The sequence below is a fragment of the Drosophila melanogaster genome, chromosome 3L (genome assembly GCF_000001215.4).
Source record: "Drosophila melanogaster chromosome 3L".
Classification (NCBI taxonomy): domain Eukaryota; kingdom Metazoa; phylum Arthropoda; class Insecta; order Diptera; family Drosophilidae; genus Drosophila; species Drosophila melanogaster.
In genome coordinates this window covers 20,313,620-20,340,503 of record NT_037436.4, presented here as the reverse complement: position 1 = coordinate 20,340,503, position 26,884 = coordinate 20,313,620, and the positions used below count along the sequence as shown (strand labels likewise).

The window sequence follows — 26,884 nt, the reverse complement described above, 5'->3', positions numbered from 1 at the left end:
AAGTATCTGTAAATTTATAGAAAAACTAGAAACAATACTGGATTATGTTTGATAAGTTAGAATTAGAAAGTGACCCTGTTGATAAATCGAATTATACCGAAATGTTAAACAAAACTGTTAAATCAGTAATAGATCGAAAACTGCCGGATAGAATTTATATGTCTTTGGCACGTAAAGATATTGATACAATTTATAAATTAAAACAAGCATCAATGGAATTTGGCCTTTATGATGCTATTCCAGAAAATCACCGTTCTAATAGAACAGAAATGAACAAACGTAGGAACAGGGGAAACTATAATCAAAATAATAATCAAATATATTACAATAATAGAAATCACAACTACAGTAATTATTATCCTAGCACGAATCAGAATCATAATACACAACCACCTCAAAATTCGACTCAACCTATGACAAATCAAAACCAGTATTCACCGCGTTTCATACCAAATAATCAAAGAGGGAATTATTATGCATTTAGACGAGACTTAACACAAGCTCAGCAGAACAACCCACTTAATAACACCCTTAATTTCCAACCTTCGCCATCAAATAATATTAACAGACAAGGGCCAGTAAAAAGACAACGCGAGAGTCAGAGTGACCAAAGCAGGATGGATGTAAATTTTCATCAAGCTGCCTCGGACACTCAAATGATAGAGAAGGACATTCAAGTCCCTATGTAAAAATATTTCATCATAATAAAAATTATAAGGGAATGATCGATACAGGATCATCAATTAACATCATAAGAGAAAATTTTGAGAACTTAGAAGAAAAGGAAGAAAACCTAACAGTATACACTATTAAAGGACCAATAACACTAAATAATAATAAAACCAACCAACAGTATGTCCGTCTGCTCAAAAATTCTACATTCACAAATTTTCTGATAACTATGATGAACTATTACCTTGCCTCTGGAAAACAAAAATTCAGGTTGGTAGTCGATTACAGGAATCTAAATGAGATAACTGTTAACGACAAATTTCCCATTCCCCGAATGGATGAGATATAGATATTGGACAAATTAGGTAGATGCCAATACTTTACAACTATAGATCTAGCCAAGGGTTTTCACCAAATCCAAATGGATGAAAATTCTATTGCAAAAAAAGCTTTTTCAACTAAGCATGGGCATTATGAATATACTCGTATGCCTTTTGGTTTAAAAAACGCTCCAGCTACTTTTCAGAGATGTATGAATAATCTTCTGGAAGATTTAATCTACAAAGACTGTTTAGTCTATTTAGACGATATTATTGTTTATTCCACTTCATTGGAAGAACACATTTTATCCCTAAAGAAAGTCTTTGAAAAACTGAGAGACGCTAATTTAAAGTTGCAACTAGATAAATGTGAATTCATGAAGAAAGAAACTGAATTCCTAGGACACATCGTCACAACAAATGGCATCAAACCAAATCCAAATAAAACTAAAGCAATTACAAATTTTCGATTACCCAAGACACCTAAGCAAATAAAATCATTTTTGGGATTATGTGGATTCTATCGCAAGTTTATTCCTAACTTTGCCAAAAAAGTTAAACCCATGACCCTCAAATTCAGGAAAGGTGCTATAATAGACAACAAATGTAAAGAATACATCGAATCATTTGAAAAATTAAAAGTTTTGATAACTTCAGACCCGATATTAATCTATCCTGATTTTTCAAAACCCTTTTCTCTGACAATTGATGCCAGCAATGTAGCTATTGGGGCAGTGTTATCACAAAATCACAAGCCAGTTTGTTATGCCAGTAGAACGCTAAACGAACATGAAATCAACTATGCTACGATTGAAAAAGAATTGTTAGCTATAGTTTGGGCTACAAAATATTTCAGGTCATACTTATTTGGCAGGCCATTTGAAATATTAAGTGATCACAAGCCACTGGTATGGCTCAACAACATTAAAGAACCAAACATGAAATTGCAAAGATGGAAAATAAAACTCAATGAATTTGATTACAAATTCAAATACTTCCGGGCAAAGAAAATCATGTCGCGGATGCTCTTTCCCGCACGAAAATAGAAGAAGTTATGGTTGGCGAGGTCGCAAACAGCGCAGACACAACTATACACAGTGCCATTAAAGATAATCTAAATTACATATCCATAACAGAAAGACCAATAAATAACTTCTCTAGACAAATAGAGATAGAAAAAGGCGATAACGATACAACAAGTGTACAACATTTCTTTCAAAAGTTAAAGATTAAAATAGTCTATAAAGAAATGACACCTGAACTCGCCAAAAACCTCATTAGGGAATATGTGTGTACCAAAAAGAGTGCAATTTATTTCCCTAATGACGAAGATTTTCTGATCTTCCAGGGAGCGTTTACCGAAATTATAAGCCCTAACAATTTCACAAAACTCTTGAGATGTACCACAAAGTTAATTGATATACTAACGTATGCAGAATTCAAAGATTTAATCTTAATGAAACATTAGGAACTTTTACCCGGATGTATAGAAAAAACAATCAATTTATTTAAAGAAGAATATTACTATCCTGATAGACAAAAGCTTATTCAAAACATTATCAATGAATGTGAAATTTGTAATCTAGCAAAAACAGAGAAATCGAAACACGAAATTGACATATGAGACAACACCAGAAATATTTAACACAAGAGAAAAATACGTGATAGATTTTTTTCTCACAGGAAACCAGATCTTCTTATCTTGCATTGATATCTATTCGAAATTTGCATCACTAGTTGAAGTAAAAAGTAGAGATTGGCTAGAAGCAAAAAGAGCCATTACTAAAATATTCAATGATATGGGAAAACCGTAAGAAATTAAAGCAGACAAAGACTCAGCTTTTATGTGTATAGCCTTACAAAATTGGTTAAGATCTGAAGGTGTACAAATTTCTATAACGACTAGCTAAAATGGCATATCTGATATAGAGAGATTCCACAAGACCGTAAACGAAAAGCTAAGAATCATTGGTAGCGAGCAAAATATTGAAGATAGGTGCACAAAATTCGAAACAATTCTATACATATACAATCATAAAACTAAACATAATAGTACCAAAAGATTTCCAGCAGACATTTTCCAATATGCAGGCAGCCCAGACTTTAACGTACAACTAAATAAAATCGATAAGATAGAATACCTCAATAAGAATAGGCACGATTTTGAAGTTGATATATAATATAGACAGGCCCCACTTGTAAAAAGTAAAATAACCAATCCATTCAAAGAGACAGGAAGGATTGAACAAGTAGATGATAAACATTTCGAAGAAACAAACCGTGGCAGGAAAATCGTTTAGCCGCCGTTTACAGAAGTTAATATTCTAATACAATTTCACGTGTCTCTTTTATTTTGATCTGTCCTTTAGCTTGGTTCAACAGCGACTGACTGCCGCGCTCTCTGCAGAGTGGCGAGACGATTAGTCGATAAGTTTCTCGATAATATTGGTATGTTAAGGATGGGTGTATGAGTGTATAAGCTTATGACTAGATTGGCTATGTATAATTAGGTATGTATGACTAGGAATGTATGACTAAGAGTAAAGGAAGAGGGTAGAAGGAGCAGCCTACTACAATCGTTCACTATAAGTCAAAATTTAAGAAACAGAAAAAATGCAATAAGAGCAAATATGATAATTCCAGACCAACCAAAGAAGCACAAAGTACACAACATACTTCTAATAATGCTTAGTTGCATACTACCACTTATCACCATGGTCAAGTGCAACAATTAGAAGTAAACCCAATAAGCGCGAAAAATGGATATCTTATATTCCAAACAGGAACAATGGAGATTCCAACCAGCTATGAATACCATTATTTAAGCATAAACATAACAAAGACAATGCTCATGTTCGAAGATATAGTAAATGAAGCAACAAATGAACAACTATCCTAATATACCACAAATACAATATTTAGTCGACAAATTAAAACGAGAAATAAATGGGTTAAGAATTATTAGTCGATGTAAAAGAGGTCTTTTAAACGTAGTAGGAAAAGCATACAAATACTTATTCGGCACATTAGATGAGGATGACAGAGAAGAGTTAGAAGAAAAAATAAACAACATGTCAGAAGACTCTGAAAAAACCCATGACCTAAACACGATTCTAGATGCAATCAATAGTGGTATAGATATAATTAATAAGCTCAAAGTAGATAAAGAACAACACCAACAAATTGCGGTACCAATATTTAACCTAGAGCAATTTACAGAATATATAGAAGACATAGAATTGGGTATGCAATTAACTAGACTAGGAATTTTCAATCCAAAGTTACAAAAGCATGACTATTTAAAACATGTAAATTCAGAAAAAATGCTAAAGATAAAAACGTCAACTTGGCTTAAAACAGACACGAACGAAATTTTGATTATTTCCCATGTTCCTAGCGAAGTTACTAAAGTTCCAATATTCCAAATTGTTCCGTACCCAGATGAACATAATTATATTCTAACCGAGCAAATATTCGATAAATTCTACATATTTGATAACCAAGTATTCCATAAAGATACCAATAGGGTAGTATTCGACAAATGTATTATTGGAATCATCAAACAAGAGCAAACTCAATGCAAATATATTAAAACACATAAAAATTACCAAATAAATTATATAGAACCAAATATACTATTAATATGGAATATTCCTGAAACAGCTGTTAACCAAGACTGTACAAACAATAAAATATTAATATCAGGAAGCAACATCATTAAAATTTAAAATTGTACCATGCAAATAGATGAATTCTTAATCTCTAATAATCTAGCAGACTTTACACAAACAATTTATATCACCAACAATGTAACCCGTCTAGAACCAATAAATCACTTACAAACGAGAGAAATGATAGAATCCCATGTAAAACACTATAACTTTTTCCAAATTATATGCATTACAACGTTCGTCATAATGATAATTAGTTTGACTCTGTATGTAGCATATAAGTTTAAAAATATACCTAAGAAAATTATTGTCAAATATCGTACCTTGAAAATAATGTCAATGAGAATATTCAACAAGGAAATAATATTACCTTATACCCAAATTTAACGACCTGAGGACAGGCCAAATTCAAAGGTTGGGGGAGTGACATATCCATAAGTCCCTAAGACTTAAGCATATGCCTATATACTAATACACTTACAACATATACACCCCAATACAACATACACCACTCCGGATGTACCCAACAGATACCAGATAAGAATAAGATTGTTATATGATCCTCGAGAATAAAAAAAAACCCCAATTCTAGATAAGTCACCCACTGGTAGACTAAACATCCGTCCCCTAATTTAAACAATTCCTTGCTTAAGCCTCACCCCATCGTCACATTCCCACGTTCAAAGCTCGGAGCCGCAATCCCAAAAAAAAAAGTATTGATTTCAATAAACAAATTATAAGAATCTAAGAGCACTTGTATCCAAGAGCAAATGCACTTGAAAACGCAAAGCTTTTTCTCTTCACGATCAGAATCCTAAAGTCTAAAGTCTATATTAGAAAAGCTCGATACCGAGGCTTGAACGTCAATCAAATCAGAATAATTATCAGAGTTCAGTTTGAGACCTAATTGTAACAGGTCGGTGTTCTTCTCAAATAAAAAGTTTTGTAATCATTTAGTGAAATAAAAATTATATTTTTTTCACTTATAAATATTGCAAGAATTTAATTATATATATATAATATATATAATAAAGTTATAATAATATATATAGTGGCATATTCACATACAAAACCACATAACGTAGAGTAAACATATTGAAAAGCCGCATCCAGATCATAACGTAAACAATAAGTGACCACCATGCTAATGTGGATCAAATAACAAAAATATCCACTCTGCATTTTGGTTTAATTATATTGACACCCCCATACTGTATGCCATCTGCGCAGTATGCATTCTAATAAACAAATTCTTTGACAGCGGCACTTAGCCATTCTTGTAAACAAATCTTAAAGTCTGCCTGCTCTCTCTGAGGCTTCTCCTCCACTTAAGAATCCAAGAGCAATGCTCTCTCAAAATACTTAAGCATCTAAGAGCAATGCTCTCCCAAAAACACTAACATATTCTTTAAGCAAGTTTTAATTAAACTTTAAGTTTTTAATTAAACCTCGACAATAAAGTGAAACCGAAAAATCACAATTTGCCTAAACAAACCTGAATTTATTATCAGGAAGACGCTATTGAATTTGTGAGAGGCTGTAAATCCAATTGGTTACCTCAAAGACCCACGAAAAAGCTATAGTGCAACCCTTGTGAAAATCAAAACCTATCTTAAAAAAAAAAAAAAAATGTAAAAATAAGAATAATAAATTAATAAGCGAAAATTAAAACGTATTAAAAATAAGAATAATAAATAAATAAGTGAAAATTCTATTTGATAAAAATTAAAAATAAGAATAATAAATAAAAAGACAACATTTTAAATTAAACAATATTAAAAAAAAAATACACGATAATAATAATATAATAACTAACTAATAATAATAAAAAAAAAAATATATATATTATAAAAATAAATAAATAATCCAAAAATCAAAAATGGCTCAAGAACCAGCAATTGTGCCACCACTATCAGACAGCAACATGACCCAGGTTGCCTACCAGATTGGCAATGTGGAGAAATTCAACGGTGATCCAGGCTCACTATACACCTTTGTGAGTCGAATTGATTACATACTGGCTCTTTATGCTACCGGAGATGAACGCCAACAGCAGATCATATTTGGGCATATTGAACGCAGTATCAGCGGAGAAGTTATGCGCTGCATTGGAGCCTATGACATGTACACCTGGCAGCAGCTTAGAAGACAATTGGTACTCAACTATAAACCCCAGACCCCTAACCACGTTCTTTTAGAAGAGTTTCGAGGCAATGTACGAGCATTCCTGGAAGAAGCAGAAAGCCGCAGACAAACACTTACTAGTAAGCTTGAATTAGAGCAAGATCTTGAAGAAAAGACTTTTTAATTGAAATTAATAAAATCCAGTATAGAATCACTAATTGAAAAATTACCTACACACATTTATTTAAGAATAAATAACCACAACATACCAGATTTGCGATCACTTATAAACCTTTTACAAGAGAAGGGCATGTACGAACAAATAAATCATACAAGTACACATGTCCAAAAACAAAATTTCTCTGATAAGCCACAAAAGTCCTTTAATCAAAATACTAATCAGTCTAACAATATCAGAAAATATCCAACACCTTTCCTACATTATAATTCACCAATACCATATCAAGCTCCACAAATTTATCCAACACCACCAACTAATAACCCACTTTATCGTCATCCAATACCCTACCACCCTAATCCAAACAATGTTATTCAACCAAGCCAACAAAACAATGTTTTTCAACCAAGCCAACAAAACAATGCTTTTCAACCAAATCAACGTACAAACTTTACACCTCGACCAATTTTTAACACCAATAGAAACAATGCATTCGATCAGAATAGGTTCGGACAACAACCCCAATATCAAAATCAACAATCAACACAAAATTCAAGTTCCTATGTACCCAATCGACCAATAAAACGATTAAGACCAGCTAATAGTGGACAGACTGGGATGAGTGTTGACGAAACATTATATCAAGAGGACGCTTTTTATCAGCAGTGTGTTCCATATGACTATTTTTATTATCCAACTTACGACCATTCAGACTATTATCCAGAAAATCAATATCAAATTGACGAAAACAACCAAAATTTACAAAGAACACAACAGTTACAGCAGATTAATACAGACGAGACAAACAATGACAACCAAGAACCCAATGTTGAACAGGCCGAAAATTTTCAGCCACAAGCCTTGGAAAACCCCAATATATAACAATTAAATACAAAGAAAATAATTTGAAATGCCTTATTGATACCGGATCAACAGTTAACATGACATCTAAAAATATATTTGACTTACCAATCCAGAACACTAATACTCTTATTCATACCAGCAATGGACCGCTCATTGTCAACAAAAGTATAACCATACCTTCAAAGATTTTGTTCCCAACAACAAATGAATTTTTATTGCACCCTTTCTCTGAGAATTACGATCTTTTATTAGGAAGAAAACTTTTAGCAGAAGCAAAAGCAACAATAAGTTACCGCGATCAAGAGGTAACTCTTTACAACAACAAATACAAATTAATAGAAGGAATAGCAACACATGAACAGAGTCATTTTCAAAATGTAAATATGATAAAATTATAAATTATGAACAGGAGGTCGAAAGCCAAATACAAGATATGCTAAATCAAGGTATTATACGTACCAGTAATTCACCTTACAATAGCCCCATCTGGGTGGTTCCAAAGAAACAAGATGCATCAGGCAAACAGAAATTTAGAATTGTAATAGACTACCGAAAGTTAAATGAAATAACAGTAGGAGACAGACACCCAATCCCAAACATGGACGAAATCTTGGGAAAATTGGGCAGATGTAATTACTTCACAACTATAGACTTGGCAAAGGGTTTCCACCAGATCGAAATGGATCCAGAATCAGTTTCTACCAAGCACGGTCATTATGAATATTTGCGCATGCCATTCGGATTAAAAAACGCGCCAGCCACCTTTCAACGGTGCATGAATGATATTTTAAGACCACTCTTAAACAAACACTGTCTTGTGTATTTGGACGACATAATTGTATTCTCGACATCCCTTGATGAACACCTGCAATCGCTCGGACTAGTTTTCGAAAAATTAGCAAAAGCCAACCTTAAATTACAGCTTGACAAATGTGAGTTTCTCAAGCAAGAAACCACATTTTTAGGACATGTTCTAACACCAGATGGAATAAAACCAAACCCTGAAAAAATTTAAGCCATTCAAAAATATCCAATTCCCACTAAACCAAAAGAAATAAAAGCTTTTCTTGGACTGACAGGATATTATCGTAAATTTATTCCAAACTTTGCAGACATAGCCAAACCCATGACTAAGTGTTTAAAAAAGAACATGAAAATTGACACTACCAACCCAGAATATGACTCTGCATTTAAAAAATTAAAATATCTAATATCAGAAGACCCAATTCTTAAAGTACCCGACTTTACAAAGAAATTCACTTTAACCACAGACGCAAGTGATGTCGCTTTGGGGGCAGTACTGTCACAAGATGGACACCCACTTAGCTACATTAGCCGAACACTTAATGAACACGAAATAAATTACAGCACAATTGAAAAAGAACTCTTAGCAATTGTATGGGCGACAAAGACTTTTCGACACTACCTACTTGGAAGACACTTTGAAATATCCAGTGACCATCAACCATTGAGCTGGTTGTACCGTATGAAAGACTCAAATTCAAAACTGACCCGATGGAGAGTAAAATTATCCGAATTCGATTTTGATATAAAATATATAAAAGGAAAAGAAAATTGCGTGGCGGATGCTCTGTCCAGAATAAAACTTGAGGAGACATATTTGAGCGAACAAACCCAACATAGTGCAGAAGAGGACAATAGTGATTTAATTTTTATTACAGAAAGACCTCTAAATACATTTAACAGACAAGTTATATTTTCAAAAGGACCACCAGACATTAAAGTTACGAAATATTTCAAAAAACACATCACCCAAATATTTTACGACATTATGACCAGGGAAAAAGCCGAACAATATTTGATGGACCATTTTTGTGGTAAGAAAAGTGCGTTGTATATTGAGAGTGACGCTGATTTCGAAGTCATTCAGGCCGCACATAAATTAGCCATAAACACCAAATATACAAAAATCCTGCGTAGCACGATTTTGTTAAAAAACATAACCACTTATGCGGAATTTAAGGAATTGATCTTGACTGCTCATGAAAAACTTCTACACCCAGGCATACAGAAAACTACTAAACTTTTCGGAGAAACTTACTATTTCCCTAATAGCCAGCTACTTATTCAGAATATAATAAATGAGTGCAGTATTCGCAATCTGGCAAAAACAGAGCACCGAAATACAGACATGCCAATGAAAACCACACCCAAACCAGAACATTGCCGCGAAAAATTCATGATAGACATTTACTCATCCGAAGGCAAACATTACGTTAGTTGCATAGACATTTATTCGAAATTTGCCACATTAGAAGAAATAAAAACAAAAGACTGGATAGAATGCAAAAACGCGCTTATGCGCATATTCAACCAGCTTGGCAAGCCAAAGTTACTAAAGGCGGACAGAGACGGCGCATTTTCCAGTTTAGCCCTCAAGAGATGGCTGGAGAGTGAGGAAGTCGAATTGCAGCTTAACACAACAAAAACTGGTGTGGCGGTTATTGTACATAAAACAATTAATGAAAAGATTCGCATAATCAAAACATCCGATGACGAAGAAACCAAATTGAGCAAAATGGAAACAGTACTTAACATATACAATCATAAAACCAAACACGACACCACTGGACAGACCCCTGCACACATATTTCTCTACGCTGGACAACCAATATTAGCTACCCAACAAAACAAAGAAAACAAAATAAATAATGACAGAGTGGAGTACGAAGTCGACACAAGATACAGAAAAGGTCCACTACAGAAAGGCAAATTAGAAAATCCTTTTAAGCCAACAAAAAATGTGGAGCAGACTGACTCTGATCATTATAAAATTACTAATAGAAATAGAATTACTCACTACTACAAAACACAATTCAAAAAACGAAAGAAAAATAATCAGCTCTCAATTTTACAGGCACCTGGCACTTGATAACATTGTTGCCGATGCTGATCACAACAGTTCATGGACAACAAATTGAAATTAATAATATTGACACAAACCACGGATATCTCATTTTTTCTGATAAACCAGTCCAGATACCATCATCCTTTGAACATCATTGCTTGAGAATCAATTTAACTGAAATAGACACCATAGCTGATTATTTTGAGCAAAGACTACGTACCGACTACCATGCACCCCAGGTCAAATTTTTATACAACAAAATGAGAAGAGAACTAGCTGGAATAGCCTTGCGACATAGAAATAAACGGGGACTTATTAACATTGTAGGTTCAGTTTTTAAATACCTATTTGGCACACTTGACGAAAATGATCGAGTGGATATACAGAGGAAACTTGAAACAAACGCCCATAACTCGGTAAATTTACATGAACTCAATGACGCTATTCAATTAATAAATGACGGAATGCAAAAGATACAGAATTATGAAAACGACAGCAACATCATTAACAGTCTTTTATATGAACTCATGCAGTTTACAGAATACATAGAAGATGTGGAAATGGGAATGCAGCTTTCCAGACTCGGTCTATTTAATCCCAAACTACTAAACTACGATAAACTTGAGAATGTAAACAGCCAAAATATTTTAAACATTAAAACATCCACTTGGATTAATTACAATGATAACCAATTATTAATCATATCTCACATACCTATTAACTTTTCATTAATAAATACAGTAAAAATAATCCCTTACCCAGACTCGAACGGCTATCAGCTAGAATACACAGACACACAATCATATTTTGAAAGAGAAAATAAAGTTTACAATAACGAAAATAAAGAAATAAACAATGAGTGTGTCACCAACATTATTAAACATTTAAAACCAATTTGTAATTTTGAGTCAATCCACACAGATGAAATAATAAAATACATAGAACCAAACACAATTGTAACCTGGAATTTAACCCAAACAAGTCTCAAACAAAATTGTCAAAATTTAATTAATAATATAAAAATAAAAGGAAACAAAATGATAAAAGTAACCCAATGTAAAATAGAAATCAAAAGCATAATTTTAAGTGAAAATCTCTTTAAACCAGAAATAGATTTGACACCATTATACCAAAGACACTAGAATAGGTCTTTGATTATACACACCACTTAACATAACAAAAATAAAAACTGTTAAACACAACGACATTAATGAAATGATTTCACAAAACAATATTACACTTTACATATTTATGACTACTGTCATCATTATACTTATTTTATTGTACTTATATTTAAGATACGTATCATTTAACCCATTCATGATGCTGTATGCAAAACTAAAATTAAGAAAAAATCAAAATCAAAACACAGCACAACAAATAGAAATGGAAGACGTTCCATTACCCCTACTATATCCATCAATCCCAGCCCAAGTATAGGCTTCTCTTTAAGGGAAGGGAAGTGACATATTCACATACAAAACCACATAACGTAGAGTAAACATATTGAAAAGCCGCATCCAGATCATAACGTAAACAATAAGTGACCACCATGCTAATGTGGATCAAATAACAAAAATATCCACTCTGCATTTTGGTTTAATTATATTGACACCCCCATACTGTATGCCATCTGCGCAGTATGCATTCTAATAAACAAATTCTTTGACAGCGGCACTTAGCCATTCTTGTAAACAAATCTTAAAGTCTGCCTGCTCTCTCTGAGGCTTCTCCTCCACTTAAGAATCCAAGAGCAATGCTCTCTCAAAATACTTAAGCATCTAAGAGCAATGCTCTCCCAAAAACACTAACATATTCTTTAAGCACAGAGGCTTCTCCTCATTTTCACTTTCATTTGATTTTTAGTCTTAAGCTGAACGTTAATCAATAAACAACACAATCGATCCCGAAATTTTGATTCGTTTTATTTTGGCAAAACTTAATTTTCAGCGTTGGTCTTAGTTCATATTCGGAACGGTCCATTTAATAGACTCAAAACTATTTATTGCAACCATTTATTTGCAATTATATATATAATATAGCGAATATATTATATATTCTATATTATATATATTATATTAGGTTCGACATAACTGATTTCAAATTTCTTATGAGTTTTTACATATCTACATTCTGTATTGAATTGATTAAGTATGTCATTTATTTATTATCAAAGTTTTTAAAGATGCTAAATAACTTTGATTATTTTGAACATAAAATTAATTTTTTCATTTTCTATTAATGTTTTGATCACTATCAGGATATGGAAATCTAGAAAAGATAGGGGTTTTACTTATTTCTTTTGGAATATGGGAAATTATAAGAATTTCATTTGTATCTGTTTTTAACCAAGTGGAAGTTTTAATATGTAAAATATGAATTGGGTTTACTTCAAGGCTTTGTACTTGGGCAAATACAATACAAATATATTTCGATTTATAGTGAGTAATTTTTCCTCCTCTATTCTTTTCTTTATAATATTTATCATATATTTGTGTAATTTCTCCTGTTTTCCCATATGGGTTTGTTGTCTTAGTTTTTACTAATAATGCTTGTCTATATCTAGTATATATTTCGAATTCGTTTCGTGATTTATTTAAGTAAAGTATTGCTGAATAGTTAAGTTCATGTTCGTTAAGAGTAACGGCTAGCGTTATAAGCAGGTTTGTGATCCTGTGGTAATACAGCACCTAGACCAACATTGCTGGCGTTTTTTTTTCGAAATTTCGATAAATTAATATTGGTTCGGATATAATTAAAAATTTTAGTTTTTCGAAGGCTGATATATAATTGGTATCTTTAGAATTTATATGAAACCTTTTTTAGTTTTTTGTGTTATGGGTTTAGCAATTTTTGCGAAGTTAGGAATAAATTTACGGTGAAAACAGCAAAGTCCTAGAAATAATTTTATTTCTATACTAGATTTAGGTAATGGGAATTTTTGTGTAGTGAAATATTGAGACCTACCGATCTTATCTAGTATTTCATCCATAACTAGAATTGGTTATTTGTCATCAATAGTAATTTCGTTTAGTTAGCGATAGTCGATTACTATCCCAAACTTTGTTTAAACTTTAACTGGAGAATTAAAAATGTTTGCTCTTATGATGTTTATTGTAGACCCAGTGTATATAATACATCGGAGCTGTATATTGTTTAAAACAATATTTATGAAGGAATTGTGTGTTCTTCTTCGTCCGACGCATGTAGATGAAAACTTTCAGACGTATCCATTTTTGAATGGCCCCTGGTGCTGGCTCTTTGGCTTTTTATTCCCTGATTCGGAGCAGTTGAAGAAACGGGATTGTGTTGATAGTTTACAGGATTTTGTGCCTGTGCTTGGTCGAGTTTTTGCTTAAATTCTTGAAATAGGCGTTCGAAAGATTGGTCATGGCTGTTATTATTTTTGTTGTTATATTGATTTCTATTTTGGTTATAGTATTGATTTCTATTATGATTATTTGAAGCGTTGTTGTAGTTTGGACTGTACTGTTTTTTATTTAGGGTATTTTGAGTGCTTCGGGATCTTGGGCAATCGGACCATGTATTGTCATAACAACACTCTTGCTGGACAATTTGCTTTAATTTACTAACTGTTGTTATGTCAAATCTAGCTAATTGCATGTAGAGTCTGTCTGGAAGTTGTTTATTAATTACATATTTTACTGTTTTGTCAATTGCGTTTGTATAAATATGATTATGTTGTTCAATATTTTCTAAGGCTAGCTTATTTGTTATTATAAAACATTTTGCTTCCAGTTCTTCTATGAACTTACGAACTGATCCATTGAATTGTGTGTTATATAGTCGTCTTAAAAGTTCTTTAAACGGTGTTTGGGTCTTGAACTCAGCGATTAGGGCTTCCTTCAATTCCGGCCATGTGTTAGCTGCACTGAGCTGGGATACTCGTTGGGCGTCACCACCAATTTGCATTTTAATCGCACTGAAGAGAACGTGTAACTGACGGATGTCAGTTGTTGGGTAAAGTTGTAGTATGAGCTCGATCCTTCTTATGAACGAGCTTAGTTCTAGTGTCGTACCGGTAAATGTTGGTATTTGTCGAATCAGACCAAGAGCCTGGTTCAGATGATTCTTGGAGATTAGTGGCACTTGTTGTTGTTGTGGTTGTTCCATTGTTGTTTTTTTTGTTTTTTGTTGATGTTGTTGTTGTTGTCTTGTTTTTGTTGTTCACTCGCACAGCAAAATTTGCACTGGGGTTATATTTTTTTTTTTTTTTCACTCCTCGTAGCGGTCAAACTTTTTATTTTGCTGGCTTCACACTGTCTTTGTTTAATATACAAAACCTGGGGCTTCAGTTACTCTTTAATGGTCTTGTCCTTGCACTAATGTTATTTTTATCACTTCTAGTAGCTTCTAGTCACACCTCTATGGTGGGCTACCAAGTTGAAACGATTTTAATTAGAAAGCACTGACTGTCGGATTAATCACTTCTTGTAGCACTGATTAGCCACAAAGTTGAAGTTAAAACACACACGAAGTTACTTTTGCTGATCATTGACTGCGGCAATAACGAATCCACGGTAATTTATTAAGAAAAAAGTATAATCCTTATTCTCAAATAAAATTACAAGTGTGGAAGCGGTCACAATTCACGTCTTATTTGTAGAGCGAAAGAATTAAATCTGATTGTAAGTTGCAAAGCAAGCGCTTAGCAAACGCTTGGCTGCGACTTATTTACATCTTTATATGTATATTGAGCGTAAATAGGCTCTCTTTTGTATTTATATGAATTGGGCGCCCTCTTGAGTGGATCGCGGCGCATGGATACTGATCAGCCGAGAATTTGAGCTGCGTAAGTGGTTTTGGCCCTTTGGTGGGAGTCGCGAATGCGTCTGTGGATGTTTATGTTTACATTAGGGCAAGCTGGATTTGTTATTACCACCAAAATTGGGGTTCTTATGGAGTACTTGAATTTATGATATAAGGCATTCTATAATTTGGTGTATGACTGTTGCTAGGTAATAATGTGTGTGTGTGTGTGTGTGTGTGTATTGTTTGTGTGCGTAAGTATGTATGCATGTATGATACATATGTATGCTACTATATATGTATATATATATAAAGTATATATACGAATTTTTCTTGGTCATTAGAATAGACTGTTATAAAAGAATAATATAAGAATTGCGTCCAGGAGCGTCCAGGGCACTATTTCCTTTCCGGAAGCCATGTTGCTGACTTCCTAGGACGTTGCTGCTCTCGGTGATTGCCTCTATTCGAGTATACTGGATACGTTCGAACAGTTTTCCAACTATATCCAGTGGGTCGGGTTCGCAAAGCTACCCGTCGGGTGGTTTCTGTCCGCCTTGCTGCTGCAGATAATGCATTTTGGTGATGCAACCCCTTTGCCTTGTTCTGCGTCCCATCCCGAATCCTGCGAAGGCCCGTGACATCCTATTGATTTAACTATAGGCCCTGGAATTGGGCGAACATGCAGCTGCGGAGCTTCTCTGCGGTCGTAGCATCGTCCAGTCCGCTGCAGGATAGTGCTATTCCTTGAGCTTCCGTTCGCACAGAGGCCAAATCAATGAGCGCCGCTTCCAGATCGCTCTTATACTTGGGTACGCTTTCCGAGGCTTTTTCATCTACTTCGAGCAACAGCTCACCTTGCTGAGTTCTCTGAATTTTTCGTACGTATCTTCTCAGTTTGCTTAGGCTCGGGTCCGATCTTAGTTTCCGGAGCATCTCTGCGTACGAAGACTCACCGTCTTCTTCACGACCGTGCTAGCATTCTTGGCGACATATGCGTAGCTGCCTGGCTTGGACTCGTTTGTTCTGGATGTCACCTTTCCTTCTTCGTTGCTACCAGTCGTGTGCTTTGGGCACTTGCCCCTTTTTGGTATGCTTTTGTACCTCAGTCTGGGAGGCAATGCTCATCAAGCGGAGGTCGCTAGTGACCCCTTCGTACAACTCTATCGCCCTGTTGTTAAGGGCTGAGAGTTCAGAAGCTACGCCCTTGGTCCCTCTTCTGACGTGCCGTTGAGTTTCAAGTGTGGAAAGCAGCTTATCTTGCTTATCCTATCTTATGTTTATCTTGCCATACATCCTGGTGAGTATGCACTTCAGGTCCTTGTTCTGAAGAGCCGTGGTCAGGTCCCGATCGATGAGGGGATCCAGCTAGGCAATTCACTCCTGCCTTATGCGGTGCACTGCTGCATCTGGTTACCGACTCCTCTAGTGTGGGACCTCGGAAGCCTGGTGCTCCTCCTGAGCAGGTCGTTGCGATCAGGGGGACTTCCCCCCACTGCGCTATCCATCAACTATAAGATGGCCTACGGTTACCTATGTGAAGCACCAGCTTTAGTAAGGGCTCTCACGTAGGCCACGGATTTAACCCTGGCTTTTACCGTTGGAGGTATGTTCCGCCTCGAATCGGACACACCAGAGCCACTGCTTAGGCACCAGCACGGTGAGAGGATGATTAAATTAAATATAACGGTTCACATTTACGTCTCACTCTCAAGATCCCCCACTGCGCCAAATGGGCAGCGCTGCCAGCTGTTTTATGAGCTGCAGAATATCGCAAACTTATAGTTTTGCTATGTAACGCCGTCTGCACGGCGATGTAGACTTGGTGTCCCCACTTTTGGTGTGCCCCATGCGATACGCCGCCGTTCTCGTAGAGGTAGGCGGAACTCACCGCTGCCTGCCCTTGGATTCCGATGTGAGTTTGCACATTGCTTTTTCGCAGCTTGATTGTTAATTGAAATCCTTGTTTCTCACCAGGGCGACTTGAACATCGTGGCTTCTTTCGATCGCAGAGGCAAACACATCTACACAGGCAACGCCAAGGGAAAAATACTCGTACTGGATGCTGAAACCTTTGAGGTGGTCGCCAGTTTTCGCATTATTGTAGGCACCTCAAGTGCAACGGCTGTAAAAAGCATCGAGTTTGCGAGGCGTGGAGAGTGGGTACTAATAAGTAATCGGGATTTCATAACGTAACAAATTTATCTTTCAGCGCATTTCTAATCAACACCTCAGATCGAGTTATTCGTGTTTACGACTCAAAAGAAATAATCATTCTAGGCAAAGACGGCGAACCGGAACCTATACAAAAGCTACAGGACTTGGTCAATAAGTATGATATGAAACAAACCCTTGATAAACATTTGATTGACCAATATTAATTCCATCTAGAACCACCTGGAAAAAGTGCTGCTTCTCCGGTGATGGGGAGTACATTTGCGCTGGCAGTGCTCGCCAGCATGCTCTTTACATATGGGAAAAGTCTATTGGAAACCTGGTGAAGATCCTGCATGGCACCAAGGGTGAGCTGCACAAACAGAAACGCATCCGCTCATTTCTAGAAAGGCTAGCAAAGGACGTACCAAGAATTAAAAACCATTTGACATTGCCTAATCGGTTTCTTTTTAGCTCTTATCGATATTATATACGAACAATATAAAAGTGTTTAAAGTGATTTGTCATAGAAAAAACCAATGTATTTTCTGCTTATCTTCATTACTGGATCTCACCTTCCCGAAAGACTCCGGAGTGAATGAGCAATTTGTGTTTCTTTTGTAGGACAAGGTATGCAAACGGCCTGTTTACATGGAACTTGATGTTATTTTTTCCAGAAGACTTCTGCGGAACAGCATTAGGCAAACCCTCTTCATCTACGACGATCCTGGCGAATTGGTGGTAGAGGGTGAGGCACGCACCTCTGTGACCGATAGCAATCAGCAATTTATCTAGATCTGCGAAGTCGTTCCTCAGATCCGTTAGTCCAGCCTTTGGAAGATGTTCATTATGACGAAAGCTTTGTATTTTTTAGAGACTTTTACGTACGTCATATACGGTATCTTCGAGTGAAAGTACGGATCGCGTATCGAACTTGGGAAGCTTGACTTCTACATCAGTTTCATTCTTGGAGGCCTCGAGTTTCTCAAGGAGGCGATGTAGTCCCAGGTTCTTCAATTGGTAGAGCACCAGGTTAACTCCCTGGGATGACTTCGGCAGTAAGACGATCATTACTAGCTCATGTTCCCCAAAAGGTAGCTCCAGGACATCCGCTTGCAGACCCTTTACATTATTGACGTAGGCATACTTCCCCGTTTGCACCATCATCTCCACCTTACCTGCCGGCGAGCCGCCGTCGTTGTAAAACTGTTCCACTTTCGTCTGGGACTTATCGAATGGATACTGGAGTCATGATATCAGATATATTAAATACAATACAAGCGAGGATGAATCTGGCTCTGGGTCTTACCTTCCATTTGGCCTTAAAGTAGCTAACAGTAATCCCCAGCACAGTTACTGTACTATTGAACGAACGACGGCTATAAGAACTGAAGATTTTCGCATGAGAGGCTTTGTCGATATCGTCGTTGATTATTATACTCGCCCCCTGGTCGAAGTCCACACCCCTTGGCCGACCCTCTCGAAGAACCACATTTCCTTCTCCTACTCCTTCTAGGACTACACTGTTGTACCCTTTCACGAGTTCTAAATCTCCTACGTCGTCGTAGTAAGCGTAACGCAGCGAAAACAGTTTTGTGTTTTCCGAATTTAAACTAGAATTTAAAGAAAAAGACATTGAAAATTCTAATAGATGTAGTTTCTGAGTAATGTGGTACTTACTAGTGATAAGCTCGGACATCCTCGTACCACCTGCGCAGTGTTGGATAATCGACATAGATCCCCAGGACATCGCGCAGCTCATTGACGGTATACCCTTCTGCTCCCTCGTAGAACATGATCATGAGCACCATGCCAAAAAGCCCCAGAAATCCGAGCTTCATATTGTCAACAAAATTTACTTGGCTAGACCGATAAGAAATATTTCAGCTGAAGCAAAAATATCATTTACTTTTCTTACCTCTTTGTGCACCCGAAGACTACTCAAAACTGTTTTTTTATTTACAAAAAACTATATTTATATGATTTACTTTCGTTAATTTGTGGAGTTCAATATTCCAAGCCATGTATACTTTATTTTTATGTTCCCGTTTTTTTGCACGTGCCTTGCATTTTTTATATCAGTTACTCGTAGATTTTGTCATGAGTATGTAAAATAAAGTAAAAAAAGTAAAGTAAAAAAATGTTTCAGTAAAGAGTTTTGTTAGTAAAAACTTCCAAAAAACGGTCCTTCTGGCGGCACAAGCACGTTTAATAGCTGCAGCTTATGTTTCCTTATCTTCGTATTGCTTTACTCCTTCGTATACCTTCCGTATTTTGCGATCTGGAGAATAGTAGTGGCCAGGTCACGCTATTAACGTTTTAGCTCGAAATAAAAGACATTGCTAATCGACAAGGAATTGAATCAAACAGATATTTTAATTTTGGGAATACGGACTCCAGCTCTACTCTTCTCCCACTCTATCGACCACAAGTCGGTCAAATCTGGCAAAATTTCTGAAAGAGAACGATTTTTTTGGATTTTTTTAGTTTCCTTATCCATAATATCCAGTGACATGGCGAAGGAACACCAAAAGTGCCCGAAGTTGTTCAGACCATTCAACTAATTTGCAGCTGCTAATTTTACAGTGTTCATTACAGCAGTTTTTCAGCTGTACTACGCGTTTTATTCGATATTTTCAAAGATTTTCAAAGCCGCAAGAGGGCGCTGATGTAGAAAGCTTGGCATCAGTAATACCAAGATCGTCGCGTAAATTAATATTATTTATATTCTTTAATAAGAATACGTTAACAACTTTTACATGTGACGAAAATATAGCGGTACAGTGAGACTTCCCCATTGTGCTGCTTACTTGACGTATCCTGACAGATTTTAGTTCCTGGCCGTGACGTTAGAGGAATCTTTTGGGCTGCCACAGTAGTACAGAAGTGGTACATGAGGGAGTTGCAAGGATCCGTAATAAAATTCCCCCTTTTGTCTTAACGTAACGTATTTATTGTGGTATGTGAGTAAAGTGTGAGTCGGTGGACTTTTAGGCCGCCTTGGGATTCCGCACTTGTCCGGCGAAGAGGAGAAGTCCGGTTGCCTTCTCTACGATCATGTACTGGAAGGGCCGGTTGAGCAGGAACTTGGGCGGTGTGGCCTTGTTGGCCAGCGCTGCCTCCGTGACGGCTCCCGCCGTGGTTCCCTGTTCGTCCACAATGATCTTGGTTGAGTGGACGACCAGCTTGGCAAACAAGCCGGAAGACATTCGGTCCAGGTTGGCTGTATTCTCGTCGAACAGATCGCGAATGCCCATCTAGAATTAGAAGTTATTTACAAATGTATTTCCAGATTGGATTTAGAAGTTCTGTCACCTGGATGAGGACTCCCTTAAGAGTGAAATCTGTGGCAGTCACAAACTTGGGCATCATGACCTCCACTTCGTTGTCCTCGGAGGCCCTGTTCCTGAATGCCGCCAGTCGCTGGAGGATGGGCCTCAATCCCAAGGCCTTCAGATTATTGGCTACGTCGTTTAGCTTGAATCCGCGCTTGGGCAGCACCACGATCATCGCCAGACGATCCTGGGTGCCGTAGGGCAGCTCCAGCACATAGCCATCCAAACCCTCTACGTTTGAGACGTAGGCGAAGTTCGCTTCCTGCACCATCATGGGAATCTTTCCAATGACTTCGCCGCTCTCGCTGAAAAAGGGTTCCTCTCTTGTCAGCGTTTTGTTGAAGGGAAACTGCAAGCGAAAACGATATATCGAAGGATTTGCAAGTGGACAAGTTCACTTCCCACCTTCCATTGGCCCTTGAAGTACAGAGACGAGAGCAGAAACATCTTCGCTCCATATACATCCTGTGGCAGAATGGTATAAGGAATCAGACCGCGGGTCGTGCGATTTGTGTCCTCGTTGATCTGGATCACCGAATCCGGGCTATAGAAGTCCACTTCCATCGGCTGGACATTGTAGTTTTGAATAGCATCGCGGTAGTTGTTCTTGATGGGATACCCCTTGCCGGTGTATATGGCCTGCAGGGTGGCTACTTCGATGGTGGAAGTGGTGATGCTTAGAAGAGGGAAGGGGGTCACCGCGATCCATAAATATGCAATCCTATAAACTCACTTCAGAAATGAGCTCCAAACCTTGTAGGCGCCCCGAAGCTTTTCGTCCTCGACATTGATCCGCAGGCTTTTTTTCAACTGGTTGCGGGTCTCTCCCTCGGATCCCTCGTAGAGAAGCACCAGGAGTGACCAGACGGAAAAGGGCGATATCATGAAATCCTTGTTGGCCTTCTCCACTTCAACGGATATGCGCTGCAGGAGATCGAGGGCGAAGTCCTGGACCCCCTGCGAAATGCTGACCAGGACATCCGTGTCGAAGTTGCTTCTCATGGACTGGATATGGCTGACGCCACTTTGGAAAGCCGTGGGAGCTGTGAATGCGGTAAGGGGATTGCCCACTGAAAGCTGGAGGGGCGCTTGGTTGTTCTGAGGATCCGCCGAGCACAGGAAGATGGCTCCCAGGAGTAGTGGAATCCATAGCATCAGGCAATCTGGATTAAGATGTGCATTAGAACGTCATTTCATTAAGGATCATGATGTTAAAAGCCGCACTAAAATTATTGTATTATTTTACACCAACATCATTTTAAAATGCGTTAAAGATGGATAATTTTATAAATTTCGAGTTAAATAATCATTTTACGGTAACTGTTTTCCATCGGAATATAATTTTATTATTCATTTCAGAATGTAAGTTTAAACCATATACATATGCAGTTAGCCAATTGTCCTTGAACTCCGTATGAGTTAAACCAACAACTCGATTTTGAAAAACTGCCTGAAAATCCGGCATAGCTATTTCCGGTCTAATCAAATCGAATGAAATTCAAAGGCACTCGCGTGAGTACTATGTACATATAGTATTCCCAGATGCGTAAAAATAAGCATTTTCCAATTGATAGCGATGATCCATTGACGACCTCATGTGTTTGTACGTAATACAAAATGTATATATGTATGTACATAATATGTGTTTGCTGTGCACACACGAGTACTTGTAAATTTTAAATCTCTTTATTGATTGCCTCTAAAACAACATCCCCGCCTCTGGGAAATATTCCATAATTAATTGACCACGAAGCTTACCTGCGATTTTACCCATTTTTTGTGGCTGCGATCAAGAATTGGCTCAAGCCTCGCTTATCAGGCCTTCAGGCCGGGCTTTTAATATTATTTATAATTGGGCCTTCAGGCAGGGCTTTTAAAATTTTTATAATAATTGCGCACACAAATGAATCACACTTTTGCTTAACCATGTGGGTGTGCATCAATTATTGAGAGGCTTTTAAACCTTTTATTGATGTATTTTGGGGTTTTTCGATGTTGACAAAGCGACGTTCATCTATATGTCTCTATACACTGTTGTCGGTCGGTGTTATTCGAAAACCGGAATGCACTGAGGGGAATTCCACATATATTATGTATACAAATACACGCTCGCAAGGAGACCATACGTACAGGTGGGTGGGGTGTTCGCGTATGCGGTTGCCGCTTATATAATTCTATATATTTATTTCAATTTGTGAACCCAGCTACTGGTGGTTTTCGGTTTTGCCAAGATTTTGATGCCAGATCGAACCCACGTCCACACAACTCCCCACAAACAATGTCAACCTAACGCACGAGCATCAGCTGAGTGACTGAGTGACTGAGAGACTGCTCCATCGACCATTCAGCACCGTACTGATATGGTCATCCCATCCCACCGCCACCGCCATCGTCCCACAGCCGGGTCCAAATCAGTTCAGACTCGGATTCAGATGCGAGAGCCGCAGCGAGAGAACGCGGTATTGATATTGGCAGACCTTTGTCTGCCGCTCTTGACAATGAAGCCTCATTCGCGAAATGGAAATCAGGTGGAATCACTACTATGAGTTGCAGCTAATCCGATGGTGAAACTGGTTGAAATGCCGGGTTAACTCCAGTAACTCACCTTTAGATCACATCTACATCAACTGTGCCTGAATCCAAGATATTTTAAAAGGTAACTACATGTATTCAAATGTATATGCAATATTGTAAGCTCGTGGATGGATGGTTAAGATGACATCAAATATGAGCTGTAGAAGACATATGCAGGTAGCTCTCAACTGTGTTTTATAATCATACAAATGAATGTTTTCAATACCAGTAAGTTTACAAGTGCAATAAACAACAAACTTCAAGGTAAAAAACATTTTTTTTTCCCAAGTGACAGGTGCAAACTAATGATATACTAGAAAGACAATGCTTATGGATGGACTGGAATATATGCTAGGCACCATTTTAGGAAACATCGATGGATACGAAGAGAGGATGACAGGATTAATCCAAGCGTTAACTTTATTAAAGTATTTGAATTGGAAATATCCGTGGTAACGCTTGCATAGAGGCATTACCAGGATCTTTGCAGTATTAATAATTAAATGTGTTGGGTCAGGTTTCAGTGGTGTTGTGTGTTTCCTGGAGATCTTCATTCAATAAATTCAATAATTGATTTATTTATTCTTGCTTCGGCCTCGACGACCGCGTAATCTTCGTCGCTCCGTCGTAATATTATTTATTGGATTATAATTCGCTCGTACATGTTGATCTACTAAACATCGTTAAAATTTTGCGAGATGGAATTTTCTATAAATGTGACCCTCAAGTATTTATTAGAATTCCGTGTACTTTTTGGATATTTATCGGGGTAATCGGTAATGTTTATGTGGACATATATTTTATTTGTAGGTTGTGTATATGCGTACAATCTAAACTTTAGGTTTAATTTTATTTCAGTGCACTAAATGGAATTATAATTGGTTTGAAATTCATTTTCGCTACCAGGGACTCTTTAGTTAATCTCAAAATTATCTAACACATTACACACATAGAATGAAGTTCTCAATTTATTATAGTAGTGGATACAGATTTCTATAGGGTACTTTACGCATCCAAATGGAACATCAGCTAACCCACTGATTGATTGGCTACTTACACAAATAACAAGAGTAACGCAAAAACAGACAAACATAAGTAACACCTCTAATCACTCCACATTGGAAATAATAAAGTTTTTCTTTTGAATAGCACGTGGTAGCGCAATTTGAGCCTCGGCATCTGCTGCCTTCTTCATTCGTTGCATAAACGTTAAATTAAACTCTAGAATACGGGAATATAGACTATTCCATAGGTTTAATTCACGCGTACAAGCTGGCCGTCGTTTGGGTGCTTTCAGGTTAAGCAATGCAACACGTTTAATAATTTTCTTTTAGTTATATATGTATAGGTAGATTAATATCCGAACCGAATAAAGCATTTAATAAATGTGTACGCGATTTTATCCGAAAATTTAATTGATTTCGTTTATCGCAGATCGGGATCCTCGTCCGCAGCCTTCTTGATCCGCAGCAAGATGGTGGTGTACCACTGATCCAACCGGGAGATGCTGTCGTAGTCCTTGACGGCCTCTGTGAATCCCTCGATGTTCTGTTCCTCTAGATTCTCGCACAACACCTGTAATTCGAAAAGCGTCTTAAAGTAAATATCTGCGAAAACCAAAGACGACACACACACACCAAAGATAAAACTTAAGCAAACTGATACCCACCTTGATGAGCTTGAACTCCCTGGAGTCCTGGAATGCTGGGTACTGCTGCGCATACTTTTCGATGGCATGCTGGGCGTTCAGGAGGTCCACGCTGAGATGGCATAGAGCGGCCCTGAAGAAGTACTCCTTGGCACTGTACTTGAGCAGAGAGCTCTCCAGCGAGGAGGCGGCCACCTGCTCGTATATGGATATTGCTTTCTCGTAATCCTCCAGTTGGGCGGCGTACTGGGCCACCTTCAACATGCACTTGTTGGCCGAACTGACCGACTCTTCACCCTTGAAGTAATCAGCCGCCTGCTCATAGTGCTGAATAGACTTGGCCTGAAAGGGAAATGGTCCATTAATATGTAATTAGCATGGAGGCGCACACGGGAACCCACCAGATTATTGGGATCACTTTCGTACATCTCGGCGATGCTTTGGTGATGTTTGGCAGCCATCGTAAAGCGGCCCATATCCGTGTAGATGTCGATGGACTTCATCAGGCAGTTGACGGCGCTCTCCACGTCCACCTTCTTGTAGCAGTTGGAAGCGTCTACGTAGCAGGTTCCGGCATCGTGACGACTTCCAGCCCGCGCGTGTAGAGTTGCCGCCTCGCAGAAGCACTCCCCAGCCTTTGTCCAGTTTTTGGACATCTTAAACATGTTGCCCGCCCGCTGGTAGCACTCGATGGCGTCCTCCACCTTGTTGGACCCTCTGGAATAGTAGATATCGATAAGTAATAAGCCTTAATGTAATCCAAGGGATCAGAAAAGAGCATTAACTTTTTACTAATGATAATATTTTTATATTATCATTTATATATGCATATACGAAGGTGGTTTTGAAAAGCCTATTGTTTAAACTTGGATTTGTTTCTGGATGCTGTGCAAATATACAATTTTTTGTAAAATACCTTAAAAATGTAGATTTTTAAAAACAACTAAGTTTTTCAGCGAACTGAGGAAGTTTCCAAGTACGAATTACAGTTCGAATGGGTAAAACAAAAAATGTATTTCAGCTTACATATATAATTTCTTTGTTTTTTATTTTACACGATTGAACTTTTGTGCACTATGATTCATCGAAACCTGTACGAATGGCATAGTGTACATATATTGTGTACTACGGATATTTTTTAACGACATTTTGCACACTTTTTGTTCTTCATATCTGAAACTTATCTCTGTAAGTCGCACTTTTGCGCTATTTTCTTCTCTTTCTGGGTGGAGGCGTAGAGTCCACAACTGCGTATACGTATTATGGTGAGTGGGTATATACATAAAAACAAAGTAGTAAGCATAGTGAATTGGTATCCAAGTGCTATTTGGAATAGGGCTCAGTACCTTGTGGGGTTGTGGAGATGCTAGGCTAGACCAGACACAGCTCCATTTCCCCACTCCCACAGAAATTGCGAAACTTCTTTGATTTGATACGCACCCGAACAGCGATCCCAGAAAGCCCTTCTGCTGGGTCAACTTCTTCTCCGCCTCGGCCATCAGCTGGAGCGCCTTCTGTTCGTTGTCACCCATGTCGAGGATTTATGTCCGCCTCGGCACTAATTGCATCTAAGTTTAAGACTTGTTCGGCTTTTCAGCGAGTGTGTGTACGTATTGGGATCTTTTTTCGAGAAAATAAAATCAATATGCTGACTTGGTGTGACCGCAGAAGTGGTGCCAGTGTTACCATCTCACAGCATTCTCAA

The 26,884-nt window shown here is 37.5% G+C and overlaps 3 protein-coding genes, 1 non-coding gene and 1 pseudogene across 6 annotated transcripts, besides 5 other annotated features; 2 read left to right on the top strand and 3 right to left on the bottom strand.

The window, feature by feature from the left end:
- Positions 1-5,671: part of a mobile genetic element that runs on past the window's edge.
- Positions 1-15,711: part of a mobile genetic element that runs on past the window's edge.
- Positions 3,292-3,567: a mobile genetic element.
- Positions 5,714-12,725: a mobile genetic element.
- Positions 15,712-15,853: 142 nt separating the features above from the next.
- Positions 15,854-17,209: a mobile genetic element.
- An 85-nt stretch (positions 17,210-17,294) lies between these two features.
- Positions 17,295-18,127, top strand: CR6434 (annotated as a pseudogene).
- An 18-nt stretch (positions 18,128-18,145) lies between these two features.
- Spn77Bb (Serpin 77Bb) lies at positions 18,146-19,552 on the bottom strand. The gene is made up of 5 exons (NM_140949.2): positions 19,541-19,552; positions 19,303-19,485; positions 18,932-19,235; positions 18,511-18,864; positions 18,146-18,453 (listed from the first exon to the last, which is right to left on the bottom strand). The coding sequence occupies exons 2-5, from the start codon at positions 19,461-19,463 to the stop codon at positions 18,184-18,186; spliced, it is 1,089 nt and encodes a 362-aa protein (NP_649206.1). The 5' UTR covers positions 19,464-19,485; positions 19,541-19,552; the 3' UTR covers positions 18,146-18,183.
- Positions 19,553-20,387: 835 nt separating this feature from the next.
- Spn77Ba (Serpin 77Ba) lies at positions 20,388-23,314 on the bottom strand. 3 transcript variants are annotated; one of them, NM_168844.3, is made up of 6 exons: positions 23,088-23,314; positions 22,716-23,025; positions 21,691-22,120; positions 21,363-21,633; positions 20,938-21,306; positions 20,557-20,879 (listed from the first exon to the last, which is right to left on the bottom strand). In NM_168844.3, exons 2-6 carry the CDS (start codon positions 22,729-22,731, stop codon positions 20,613-20,615), a joined length of 1,353 nt encoding a protein of 450 aa, NP_730512.2. In that variant the 5' UTR covers positions 22,732-23,025; positions 23,088-23,314; the 3' UTR covers positions 20,557-20,612. The 3 variants fall into 3 exon arrangements, with proteins under 3 accessions (NP_001287128.1, NP_730512.2, NP_649205.3); NM_001300199.1 differs by having other exon boundaries at positions 20,388-20,879; positions 22,716-23,314; NM_140948.4 differs by having other exon boundaries at positions 22,716-23,314.
- On the top strand, positions 23,221-25,370 carry asRNA:CR43875 (antisense RNA:CR43875). Its single transcript, NR_073957.1, has 2 exons — positions 23,221-23,613; positions 24,966-25,370.
- On the bottom strand, positions 23,927-26,872 carry alphaSnap (alpha Soluble NSF attachment protein). Its single transcript, NM_079456.4, has 4 exons — positions 26,620-26,872; positions 25,581-25,896; positions 25,201-25,521; positions 23,927-25,106 (listed from the first exon to the last, which is right to left on the bottom strand). Exons 1-4 carry the CDS (start codon positions 26,709-26,711, stop codon positions 24,957-24,959), a joined length of 879 nt encoding a protein of 292 aa, NP_524180.1. The 5' UTR covers positions 26,712-26,872; the 3' UTR covers positions 23,927-24,956.
- Positions 26,873-26,884: the final 12 nt, after the last annotated feature.